The 12,689-nt window shown below is 50.8% G+C and overlaps 1 protein-coding gene across 1 annotated transcript in view; it reads left to right on the forward strand.

Moving 5' to 3' along the window:
• Ptgis (prostaglandin I2 synthase) overlaps positions 1 to 12,689 on the forward strand; it is a 38,122-nt gene that overhangs the window by 20,773 nt on the left and 4,660 nt on the right. The window contains exons 6-7 of the mRNA XM_021156096.3: positions 5,557 to 5,738; positions 12,195 to 12,363. Of these exons, the coding sequence (XP_021011755.2) occupies positions 5,557 to 5,738; positions 12,195 to 12,363 (351 nt within the window). The remainder of the gene's footprint in view (positions 1 to 5,556; positions 5,739 to 12,194; positions 12,364 to 12,689) is intronic.

Below are 12,689 nucleotides of genomic sequence, written 5' to 3' on the forward strand. Positions count from 1 at the left end.
GAAGACTGGATGGTCTTTCCTGTAAGAAGCAACAACAGCCAGGCGTGGTAGTGCATGCCTTTAGTGCCATCACTTGGAAGGCAGAGGCAGGTAGATCTCTGTGAATTTGAGTCCAGCTTGATCTACATAACCAACTCCAGGGCAGCTAAGACTACATAGTGAGACTCTATGTCAAACAACTAAAAATTAACTAATTAATTAGCTAATAGAAAAGAAGGAGTGAAAACTGTGATAAACCATCCAAGGAAAACACTCAAGATGGAAGGATGTGTTTTGGCTCCTGGTTTCAGAGGTTTTCATCCACAGCCCCCTGGTTCCATTGCTGTGGGCCCGTGCTGTGCCTGAACACAGTGGGGGTGGGAGCACTCAGTAGGAGCACTCAGTAGGAGCACTCAGCAGAGGAGGCTGCCTACCTACCTCACAGCAGCCGAGAAGTGGAGAAAGCTGGAAGAAGGGTCTCCCAATCCCCGCCCCGCCCCCACCCCCACCCCAGCCCTTTCCAGCTGTACACCCATCTGGCCATTAGCCTATCTATGAGGCTAGTTTCCTCACAACCCAGCTGTCTCCCCATAATGCCACCAGCTGGGAACCAAGCCTTCAGTATGTGAGCCCATTGGGGACGCATTTCACAACCAGACCATCACAGTCCATTTGGATTCAGAGCTCTTGAGGAGACTGAACCCTAGGGCTGTGACCCGTCGTCCTATTGGTTTGCCAGCCTGCTGGGCAGAGGCTGTAGCTTCCTTCCTCTTGTCACATCATCGTCAGAGGCAGGCATCAACCCGGAGGGCAGGAATGGACATTAGGCATCCCGCTCACCTCTCCACCTAGCATGCTGAGTTCTCCTTTGGCTTCTCCAGCCTCCGTAGGCCCTCTCTGGGCTGTTACTCTCTAATGCAGTGACAGGGATCCCACGGGTGAAATCACTTGTCACAGGAGCAGCAGGCAGCTGGTAGAATAGTCTGTGTGCACACTTTGTCTGATTGGGAAACCCAGTGTGCTAAAAAAAAAAAAAAAAAAAAAAAAAAAAAAAAAAAAAAGTATGTCCCATCCCAGCACCAGTTGCTTCTCCAGAAAATGTTTCCTCACTCTCCTTCCTTCCATGGGATGCACAGGATGGATCCATGAAAGGCTGTTTCCCAGTGTGAGCAGCAGGTGGCAGTGTTGGACAGTTGCTCTCAGGCAGACTCAAGCAGTTCCCAGACCTGGTGGGTGCGGTATGCCCGGGAGACCAACTGGCGAAACCCTACCAAGATATCAAATGTACATCGTTTTCTCCCATGGTTCCTCTTCCAGGAAGTGATCCCACAGACACACTCATATACAGTGATAGATAAAGATACTCATGGCCACACTGTGATCACAGAGCTAAAACTGACCCGTGCCAGAATAGGGGCTGATTAAATAGCTGACGTACTGTGTGAGAGCATTGTATGAGAAGAGCCCCCCCCCCCAAACCTGTGGAAGAGAAGGGGATGAAATCCATGATGATCAAGGTGGGGAGCATTGGCCAGAGCCTTCACCTCAATCCAGATGTGGTAGCGATGTGCTTGGATTTTTGCCTTTAAGAATTGAGATGAAGCAAAGAGAAACTGAATTCTTACAGCGCACCAAGTGTGAAGGCTTTGGTTACTGCTTCTGCCTCTTCCTCCTCTTCTTCCTCATCCTCGTCCTCGTCCTTCTCCTCCTGTTCTCTTCCTCCCTTTCATTGTCTGTCTGTATGTATGTATGTATGTGGTTTACTCATATGTGTTATATGCACTTTCTTTTTTAAAAAAAAATTATTTATTATTATATCTAAGTACACTGTAGCCGTCTTCAGACACACCACAAGAGGGCGTCAGATCCCATTACAGATGGTTGTGAGCCACCATGTGGTTGCTGGGATTTGAACTCAGTATCTTTGGAAGAGCAGTCGGTGCTCTTAACCACTGAGCCATCTCTCCAGCCCTTATATGCACTTTCAGTCCTCCTGCCTCCACTATTGCTAAGATCACAGTTGTACAGCCACACTCGGCTTTCTTTCTCTTAGTGTTTCCTGTGTACATGTGAAATTCTCCATCTTTTCAAGTATATTTCAAATATAAAAATGTATCCGTGTTGCCCAAAACATACACTTGAAAAGAAAGTTGGCCCTCTAAGGCCTGGAGAGTTCTGAGAATTTGTATGTTTTATTTGAATACTTTGGGGGGGGGTTAAGAGATAATCTTGCGGGGGCTGGTGAGATGGCTCAGTGGGTAAGAGCACCCGACTGTTCTTCCGAAGGTCCAGAGTTCAAATCCCAGCAACCACGTGGTAGCTCACAACCACCTGAAATGAGATCTGACGCCCTTGTCTGAAGACAGCTACAGTGTACTTACATATAATAAATAAATAAATCTTAAAAAAAAAAAAAAGAATTTAAGAGATAATCTTGCTGTGTAGGCCAGGATAGCTGGGAACTCACTATATAGCCCAGGCTGGCCTCAAACTGGCGATTCTCTTATCTCTGCCTGCTGAGCACTGGGATTACAGTTGTGTGCTTCAGTTTACCCACCCAACAGGACACATTTGCAGGAAGAGTCACAGTGTGACCAAGATTCTAATGGCCCCAAGGTAACACACAGGACATTCACAGGTCGTCTGTACCAGGCTACCTCTGAGCTCAGAGGGGCATTCAGGACGAGATTTGAGTGTACAGGGGTGAAGGCCCCGCTCCGTGGATAAGGAAGTGACTTCGAGTCAGACCCACGCAGCATGGGCTTCTGCGACCTCTGTGTCTGGGTCACTCCCTCTGTCTTCTGGACACAGGGTTGGGTCAGACCGCCCTGCGGTGCTTTTTAGTTGTTAGGAAAAATCGTGAGCTGGAAAAGGGCTCATGAGTAAAGTGCAGGATGTCGGGCACGAGGGACTGTCATGAGGGACTGTTTGGACCCTAGCCCCTAGGGGAGAGTTGAGTATGGTGCCTGTAACCCCAGCGCTGGGGAGTGGGGTGGGTCCTTTGAGGTTCACTGTGGGTCAGTGTGGCTAAAAAGGCAAGTTGTAGGTTCAGTGAGAGACCCTGGCTCGAAAAACAAGGTGGGAAGCAATAGAGCAGCGGTTCTTACCCTGTGAGCGCGAGTCACATGACCCTTTCACAGGGGTCACCTAAGAATCAGAAAACACAGATACTTACATTACGAGTCATAACAGTAGCAAATTTACAGCTATGAAGTAGCAACGAAATGCTTTTATGATTGGGGGTCACAACATGAGGAACTGTACTATAGGGTACTGAAGCGTCGCAGCGTTAGGGAGGGTGAGAACCTCTGCAATAGAGAATACATGCATACATGCGCACAGGCACACAGGCACACATGCACATATGCACACATGCGCACAGGTACAAATGTGCACATGCACATATGCACACATGCACACAGGTGCACATGCACAGAGGCACACATGCATACAGGTGCACATGCACAGAGGCACACATGCACACAGGCACACATACACACATGCACATAGGTACACAGGCACACAAGCACACAGGCACACATGCACACAGGTACACAGGCACACAAGCACACATGCACACTGGCACACAGGCACACATGTGCACAGGCACACAGGTACAAATGCACACATGCACATATGCACACATGGACACATGCACACAGGCACACATGCACACAGGCACACATGTACACATGCACAAATGCACACATGCTTATATGCATACATGTGCACAGGCACACAGGCACACATTGATGAATGCACCAACATACACATGTGCCCACATACACACGGTACACAACACACAACATACTCATGCAGTCACAATGACTGCATGATGAGAGATTGCAATTGTAAGGTTGGGCTTCAGGGACAGCCAGATATTTCTGTGGCTGTGTTGAGACCTTTGCCTCTGGTCAGGGGACACTGGGGACATCTGAACCATTGCTGGGATGATGTTGTCACCTCCTCCCTGTGTCCCTTTTTTTTTTTTTTTTTTTTTAACTCCAGATGTTGATCTCGAATGGGGACTCTCATAGCCTGGGTGGGACCTGGACTCTCAGGACTCAGGGAGCTCTCAAGAACCTGACACAGCCAGGCGGTGGTGGCGCACGCCTTAAATCCCAGCTCTTAGGAGGCAGAGGCAGGTGTATTTCTGAGTTCAAGGCCAGCCTGGTTTACAAAGTGAATTCCAGGACATCCAGGGCTATACAGAAAAACCCTGTCTGGAAAAACAAACAAACAAACAAATGACACAGTGGGAGTCCTGGGAAAGTTTTGTCTCAGATGAGCCCATGAGCTCAATACTTATAAATCTAGACTGCCACATGACCGGAAGTGGTATGGAAAAGTTGAACACATTGTCTCAAAATGTTGCCATCCAACTTCAAAAATAGTAAGTCGAGGCTGGGAGAAGGTTCAGTCGGCAGAGTGCTGGCCACACAGCTAGGAGGACCTGAGTTTCGATCTCAGGCCTGTAACACGTAAGAGCTGTGTGTGTGGTGATACACCTACAGTCCCAGCCCTGGGCTTTCTGTTTTTACGTTGGTTGGCAGCATTTGCAGACCACTGCAAGCAGCATTGTTCTTCAGGGATCCCCAGGGCCTGGCTTTGTCCCATAGGCAAAGATCCTCTCCGACCCCTGCTCAGGTCTAGGCTGGTGTCTTTGAGGCAAAGCTTACCCCTCAGAGACCCTGAGATGCCTTTGTGGCCTGTGTGGGCTCCAATGTCAAAGTCACAAACATAAGAGGAGGCTAGAGTGGAAGGGCCTGATTTCCATCCCCAGTCCCAGGAACTATAGACAGATGGACGGACTGATAGACAGATAGATACAGGAGCACCTGGATTATTGGCTTTTATTTTCTCCCCCATTTGGTTTTTCAAGACAGGGTTTCTCTGAACAGTTCTGGCTGTTTTGGAACTCACTCTGTAGACCAGGCTGGCCTCGAACTCAGAAATCCACCTGCCTCTGCCTCCCAAGTGTTGGGATTAAAGGCATGCGCCACCACACCTGGCCCAGATTATCAGTTTCCTTAGAAAAGGTAGTGTGTGCCTGGGTGGAGCCACTTGCTCCACTATGTCTGAGGGTAGGTTGGAGCAGCCTGGAGGTCTCCCCTCTCTTCAGATCTATTCCTCTGTGGGATCTTCCTCTGCTGACCTTACCTGTCCGCTCTAGAGGAGTTTGAGTGGAGACCCCAGATCTGTGTCCCCCACCAATGGCCAATGCAGCTCTTTCAGGGATGCTGAGCCCCCTTGCCTTTTGTGCAGGGTCTGGCCTTGCTTTGGTCTAGGTCTCAAGGGGGAGAGGCTGGTGCCTCGAGTGTGGTCCTCCTAAATGGTTTCATAAAGCCTTACACACTCATCAAATCCCTATTGGGTTCTTGCTACGGAGACGCTCTCTCTTGCAGAACAGGCCCTTATGCCTTTCTGCTAAGGGATGTGGGTCCTAGACAACTCTTACAGGGCGTCACCCCAGGCTGTCCCATCAATGACTCCTAGAAAACTTGTGAAAGGCTGAGGCTGGGTGGTCCTGGCCTAGAGGCGACTATAACCTTCCTCTTCTGTGCTCCGTCCCTGCAGGGGATAAAGACCACGCATGCAGTGTCAAAAACCGCCTGTGGAAGTTGCTGTCCCCAGCCAGGCTGGCCTCCAGGGCTGACCGGAGCAGCTGGCTGGAGAGTTATCTGAGACATCTTGAGGAGATGGGGGTGTCAGAGGAGATGCAGGCCCGGGCTCTGGCGTTGCAGCTCTGGGCCACACAGGTAAGCATGGCTGTGTAGGTGCAGAATTCACAGGCGTGTACTGGTGTGAGCAGATGAGGGTGTGAGCACGTGGCCTGCTGGTCGACCCCACCCTGCACTGTTTCTCTGGTCCAGTGGCTTTGGAAACATGTGGTCCAAATGATAGGCTTTGCTTGTTTAACATAAGGAAAAATGGCAGACTGATAGAAAAATGGGACTCATGTAGCCCAGGCTGGCCTCAAACATGCCAAGGACAATATTGAACATGTGATCCTCCTTCCTCCATCTGTTGAATGCCAGGGCATGCTGGGAAGGCTGTGCCTCTAGCTTGTAGCTTAATTTCTCCAACTTCTCTGCCTTTTTTCCTCAATCCTGCTGTGGTTTCCTCCCATTTGTGGCCAAGTTGCAAATAACCCAACTTATGTTACAATGTCTCCAGGGAGGGAGATTGTCCTCCTACAGCCTGTTGCCCAACTAGGAGGTTTAGCCCAGACTCATGACCCCGGTCTAGCCTGTGTCTTGTAGTCTCGTAGTCATTCCAGTTGTGCCTCTGTCTAGGCCCTTCCCTGTTTTCGTGATGAAATACTCCAACCAAAGCAACTTAAGGAAGGATGGATGTGTTTCAATTCACAGTTCGAGGTTAGAGTCCATCACTGTGGAAAAGTCACGGCGGTGTGGGCTCTAGACAGCTAATCACAGTGAATATAGTACTCAGCTCCTCTGTGCCCTGACACCGTGCAGGACCCAGCCTGGGAGTGGAGCCACCCAGAATATTATTCCCACCTTGGAAGAGGCAAGATTATCCTCACACGCATGCTGAGAGGCTAGTCTTCCAGGCGATTCTAGAACTCAAGCTGAGAACTGAGAAGAACCTTTCTAACCACTTAAGGCTCATCTTGCCGGGGCCTCTGCGTCAGCCTCTGTGCCAGCACCCGAGTACTGCCGAGCCACTGCAGAACGGGCACTGGTGTCTGTTCTGTTCTTCTCACTGTTTACCACGACCTTGGCATTTTCATTTTTGTTTTTGTAGAGTGTAGGCCCGTGATTCTGAGAATCACTGAAAAGCTCCTTCGAGTACCTGCGGTCCTTCTGGGAATGCTTGCATTTCAGACAGGCTGGGGCAGGAAGCTGAGGTCCAGGAAACAGGCTCAGTGGCTGGGATGGGGAACAGGGCTGGGGTTGGAGCCATCCTGGGAGCCACGGCTAGAGGCTTGGAGAGGCCTCTCCAGAAGAGTGGTTTGTGCTGTCTCTGTATGTCGAGAAAGCTAGCCTCAGAGATCTGGGAATTTGGAAATATTCCGGGCAGGGGGACAGCAGGAGCAAAGGTCTTGGGGTTGGAGCCTGCCAAGGGCTGTGGCTACCACAGGAGTTGAGGATGGAGAGCGGACCAAAGGAAGAACAAGTAATGATTCCTGGGGGTGGGGCTGGAAGAGTTTTGAGATCATTTTCTTTTAGAAACTATTTATTATGAAGGGGTGTGTGTGTGTGTGTGTGTGTAGCATATGTGCGCCACCTGGTGCCTAGGCTAGTAGAGGGCGCCAGAGTGCCTGGAACTGGAGCTAACAGATAACTGTGAGCAGGTTGCTCACGTGTAGGTGTTGGGAATTGAACCCAGGACCTCTGAAGGAGCTGCGAGTGTTCTTAACCTCTGTGCCATCTCTCCAGCATTAGTCTCTGAGATCTTAAGGTTCCCTTCTGGACAGGAACAAATCACCAGCGTGGAAGCAATGGTGGCCATTGAGATTGGAGAATCAGATATACATGGGGAACTAGATGGCCACCAGTGACTTTGGTCATGGATCCAGTGGTGACCTGTGGAATGGAGCAGCTGCTTTGGACACAGTGACTCTGAGGCCTGGTCACTGCTGTCCCCTGCCCAGCCCCTTGCTTTCTCTTGGCCCCACTTGGCAGTGACTGCTGCACAGCCTGGCGTCTCTGGGTGATTCCTCTCCATCGACTGGCAACTTATTTTTAGTTGTCCTCAGAGCTATTAACTGTCCTGCAGGCCAGGGCTGGCAGGGGCTGGGCAGGTCTTAATCAGCAGTTGGCCCTATGCATTCCTGATAACATATTTATGGGCTAAGAGGACAGGGTGCTCCAAAGTGTCCTCAGAGCCCCTTGTACAAATGACCTCTGCGCGCAGAACAGGAAGGTGGCCAGGCACTCGAGAAGCAGATCCTGGGAGTGGCTTTGGGCAGGGCTAAGTGGGGACAGGTCTTTCCAGCAGAGGGGTCAGGAGGACCCTGGGTTATGAACAGAGCAAGAGGCTGTATTGTCCAGCAGCTCTGGACACAAGCTGTAGGCCTGGGTGTGAAGTGGCTGTCACTTACTAGCAAGTCAGTCATCGCACACTGCTCTACCTCAGTTTACCCACCTATACAATAGGTATGCAGCTTCTTCCTCAGGGTATGGTGGGGCAGTGAAAGGAGGTTTGAACCCACACCCAGCGGGTAACAAGGGCTCACCTGGTGTTTCAAGAGAGATCTGTAGAACCAGCCCTATTGTGTGTCTGTGCCATTCCAGCACTTGAGAGGCAGAGGCAGGAGGATCGAAAGTTCAAAGTCGCCTGTTCCTCCCTAGTGAGTTTGAGGCTAGCCTGGGATACGTTAGACTTTGTCTCCAAAACCTAATCAAATGAAACATGGGCAACAGACGTGCATTCAGGTCCCACCTGTGCATGACCTTATTCTAGAAACGGGGTACAGAGCAGTGGCTGGGGGTGGGCAGATCTAAGTTCTCATCTACAGAGCACAGTCAATGCACAGTGGGTTTGTGAAGTCACTAGAGAGAGTTGGTACAGAGGCTTCAGTGGGCGGTGACGTCTGAGCAGAAACTTGGAGTGAAGGGTGAGCCGCCACAGGGGTCTCTGGAATGAGAGTTCTGGGTAGAGAGAGTGAATGCAAAGGCCATGAGGTGGGCATGACAGTGATGCACAGAGAGGTAGCAAGTGTCCCAGAAGCCCCCGGGACCTGGTGGGCAGGAGGGGGCTTCATTCCAAGTGAGGTGAGTGCCATTTAAGACTCTGTGCGGCACCATAGTGTGGCCTGTTGTGCTTCAGAGGGGAAGTGGAGGCAGGGGAATTGCAGTCTCTAGGTCAGAGAAGGTGGGGTGGAGGGCAAGGGAGAGTTGTTGGGTTTTGGGAGTCTCTCATGGTATTTATGTGCATGGCTAGGAGCCAGGATCAGCTTCCGGTCTGGACCTGGGAAGGTGAACGGGCTGTTAATGTCTGGGGAAGATGTTGGGAGGAGAAATCAGGGTAGAAGGTCGGGGTTTGGTCACATGAGATGCAGGTGTTCTAGAGTAGGTCAGAGAAAGACCTGTGGGACCCGATGGGGGACAGAGCACAGTTCGTGACATTATTTTGGGAAGGAGGGAGGAGGAAGCAGGGTCCCAACCCAAGGACTGTCCAGGTAGAAGGGCAAGAAAGTCGGGGAGCCAGCCACGTGGGGAGACCAGAACAAAAAGTGTTTGGGAGGCAGGGTGAGGAGCAGGCAGAGGCTGCGAGTTGAGGACCCGTGGCTGTGATGGCTACCGCAGATCAGAGGCCATGAGTCACGAGTAAGAACTGCAGACTGAGCTGCTCAGTGGGTCAAGCATCCCACTGAGAACTCTGCAAACATCATCTGGACCCTCTCAAAGCTGGACGAAACCGGAACCTCAGGGCCAGGAGCAGACTGGTGGGGAAGAAACACAGACCCCCAAATCTATCCTAAAACCTGGGAGGAGGCCCCTCCTGCAGACTGGGATCTAAGGTCCAGGCAGGAGGTGGGGATGGGAGATAGATCTCAAGGCTGGGGTGTATCATGGGCAGAGGGAGAGGTCCCTGCGGAGCTGGGACAGGCTGGCTCTCAGCCTCAGGGAACCCCGCCTGCCCTGGGGACCCTGGTGATAGGGAGGTGATTGGCTCCACCCCTTTAGCCCAGCTACCTTTCAAAGTCGGTCTCCTGATTCGCTGCTGCCTCTGTCTTCAGCCTGACTCTGAGACAAGTTATAAAGTCCTCCATAAGCTACCTGCAGCTAGTCCTCACGGGATCCAGGGTGCATATGTGGATGTGCACTCCTGGGCTGTGCAGTTGGCAGAAAAGTGCTAAGGCCGTGTACCTCTTTCTGCCCAGCTTTCTACTTGATTTCATAGAGCTTGAACAATCCATGGTTGCCCACCCTGAAAACCAACCATGCAGCACACTCCAGCACAGCAGGAAAGCCAACCAGGACCAATACAGTGGCATGCACCTTTAATGCCAGCACTTTGGGGATAGAGACAGGTAGATCTATATGGGTTCAAGGCCAGCCTGGTCTTCATATCAAGTTCTAAGCCAGCTAGGGCTATATAGAGAGAACTTGTTTTGAAAAACAAAAGAAAATGGGAGGGGAGAAAAAAGCCATGGATTTGAGTGAGAGAAGAGGGTGTATAGGAAGGTTTTCAGGGGGGAAAGAGGAGGAGGAAAATTATGTTATTTATAAGCTCAAAAACTGAAAAAAAAATTTAAAAAACTAAAGGTTAAAAGAAATTCAAGGAGGTTACAAGGTACATGAGTGCAAAGAGGGCACATGGCTGGGGAAGTGACTCGGGGATGCCACCGTTTGTCAAGTGCTTGCCCTGCACGAGGACCTAAGTAAGAGCCCCAGAACCCTCGTTACAAAGAGAAAGCACAGCCAGGCGTGAAGGCACGCATTTGTGATCACAGCATCGGTGTGACAAGGCAGCCAGGTCCCTGGGGCTCACTGGCCAGCAGCCTAGCCTTCCTGCCAAGTGCCAGGCCAGTGAGAGATGCTTGCAGTCTTACAGAACAAGGTGGGCAGCATCTAAGCAACGGCAGCAGAGGTTGCCCAGGGGTTGCCCGTGGCTTCTACCCCACCCCTAACACACACACACACACACACACACACACACAGAGTCAGTCTGCCACCTCAACCTCCCAGCCTCCAGCCACCTCAGGACCAATTCCTGTGTCCTGTGTTTCTTCAAGGTAATCTCATCCCCTTACATGACCGCTCTTTAAACACACACACAGTGGCAGCCGACAAGCCTCATGCCACACCTCGCAGCCTGCCTGCTCCTGTGTATCTTTTGGACCCAAAGGAACAGGCTGGTTTGTTTGTTTTTTTCTTTCAGCAGCTTCCCACATCCAGTCTCACTGCTAGGACATCACCTCCTCACTGCTTTCTGTCGACAGACACAGCTTGTTTCTGATTTTGGGGTGCTGTATGGGGGCTGCAATTCATGTCCTCTGCCTGGTGCAGTTATGTCTGCAAAGACCTATCAGGAAAGATGTTTAACTGTTTGAGTGTATGACTACGGTATAATTTAGGATAGACCAAACCTCCCTGCAGGTTGAGGTTGCTTGGGGTCCCGGCCATGTCTGCATCATTGGAAGATGCTAAGGAGTCAGGTGAAGGTGCTTAGCCAGGTCTGACCGGGTCTTGGAGCGCCCGGTGCCATTGATTTTCCTAGCTTATCTTTTGGGAAGTTTCAAATAATTTTTTTTTCTCAAAAATTAACAGCCTGTAACTGCTCATCTGTTTATTCTTCAGGAGAATCCACTGTAGCGCAAGAAGCATGTAAGGAAATTCTGTTTGCCAAACTATGAATAGCTATTGTTATCAGCCAGTTAAACCCAGCAGCCAGTGTTGATAAACATTCTTTGGACTCACAAGTCTGTGGAGCTGGCTGCTCTAACCAGGCCCAGCTGTGACAATTTAGCTGTACCCTGTGTATCTCTCATCCTGGACCCAAAGGCCCAGTCAAAGGTGGGGGACACACAAGGTCTCCGAAGGCCAAGGTTTAGATCTACTATTTATTAATTCTACTTCATGCTATTTGCTAGTCATAGCAAGTCCATGACTGAGCTTAAAAACTCAAGAGCGGGGCTGGAGATATGGCTCAGAGGTTAAGAGCACTGACTGCTCTTCCAAAGGTCCTGAGTTCAAATCCCAGCAACCACATGGTGGCTCACAATCATCCATAATGAGATCTGATGCCCTCTTCGGGAGTGTCTGAAGACAGCTACAGTGTACTTACATGTAATAAATAAATAAATCTTAAAAAACAACAACAACAACAACAACTCAAGGGCAGGGATGTCCTCTGCCTCTTCTGTGGAAACTTTAGAGGAACATGAAGAGGCCTGTGGCCCTAGAAGTCACCCCAGACACTCTCAGCGTTCTTGCCTTGTGGTCTCGTTCCTCTTATCCACTTGCTCTGATGGGCTATGGTGGCTACTCGGATGACCTCAGACGAGGGGCTTCACTCGAGGTCAGGATGCCATGAGAGGTCTTCAAGTAGGTACCAGGCTCAACCAAAGCCCCAAGCAGCTTTTGGTCTCAGGCTGGGGGCTGAAGATACCAGTGATACCTGGGTGTTTGGTCAGCATGGGAACCAGGCACACTGCACTGCACCAAGCCTCAGCCTGCATCCGTTCTCAGAGGAGCCCACTTGGTCATCTTGGTGGAGTAACAGGCGTCTCGTTGTTGCAGGGGAATATGGGTCCCACGGCCTTCTGGCTCCTTCTCTTCCTCCTCAAGAATCCAGAGGCCCTGGCTGCTGTCCATGCAGAGCTGAAACACACGGTCTGGCAAGCAGAGCAGCCCGTTTCACAGAAGACCACACTCCCACAGAAGATTCTAGACAGCATGCCCGTGCTAGGTAGGAAGGTCAAACCTGCTAACCTGGGTAGTTTGAGCACCTCCTAAGTCCTCCAAGGTCCCTTCTGCTTCATGCCCAGTGTCAGCTACCCCACAGATCCTGGTCTCACAAGATTTTTGGTGTTAAGTGAAAGAGAACCTGAAGTAGGTACAGTGGGAAAGAGGCTCAATTCGAGTCGTACGCCTGAAAGTCCTGACAGCTCTAGCTTCAGGCTTAGGTGGGTCCAGGAGCTTGAACAGTGCCACATAGGGCTTAGTGTCTCTCCATCCTTCAGCCCCATTTTCTCCTGGGGATGCCCCTGGTCTCTGGAGGCAGGAGGGCTCCCA

This window comes from Mus caroli, unplaced genomic scaffold, assembly GCF_978045245.1.
Source record: "Mus caroli unplaced genomic scaffold, Mus_caroli_1 scaffold_2, whole genome shotgun sequence".
NCBI lineage: Eukaryota > Metazoa > Chordata > Mammalia > Rodentia > Muridae > Mus > Mus caroli.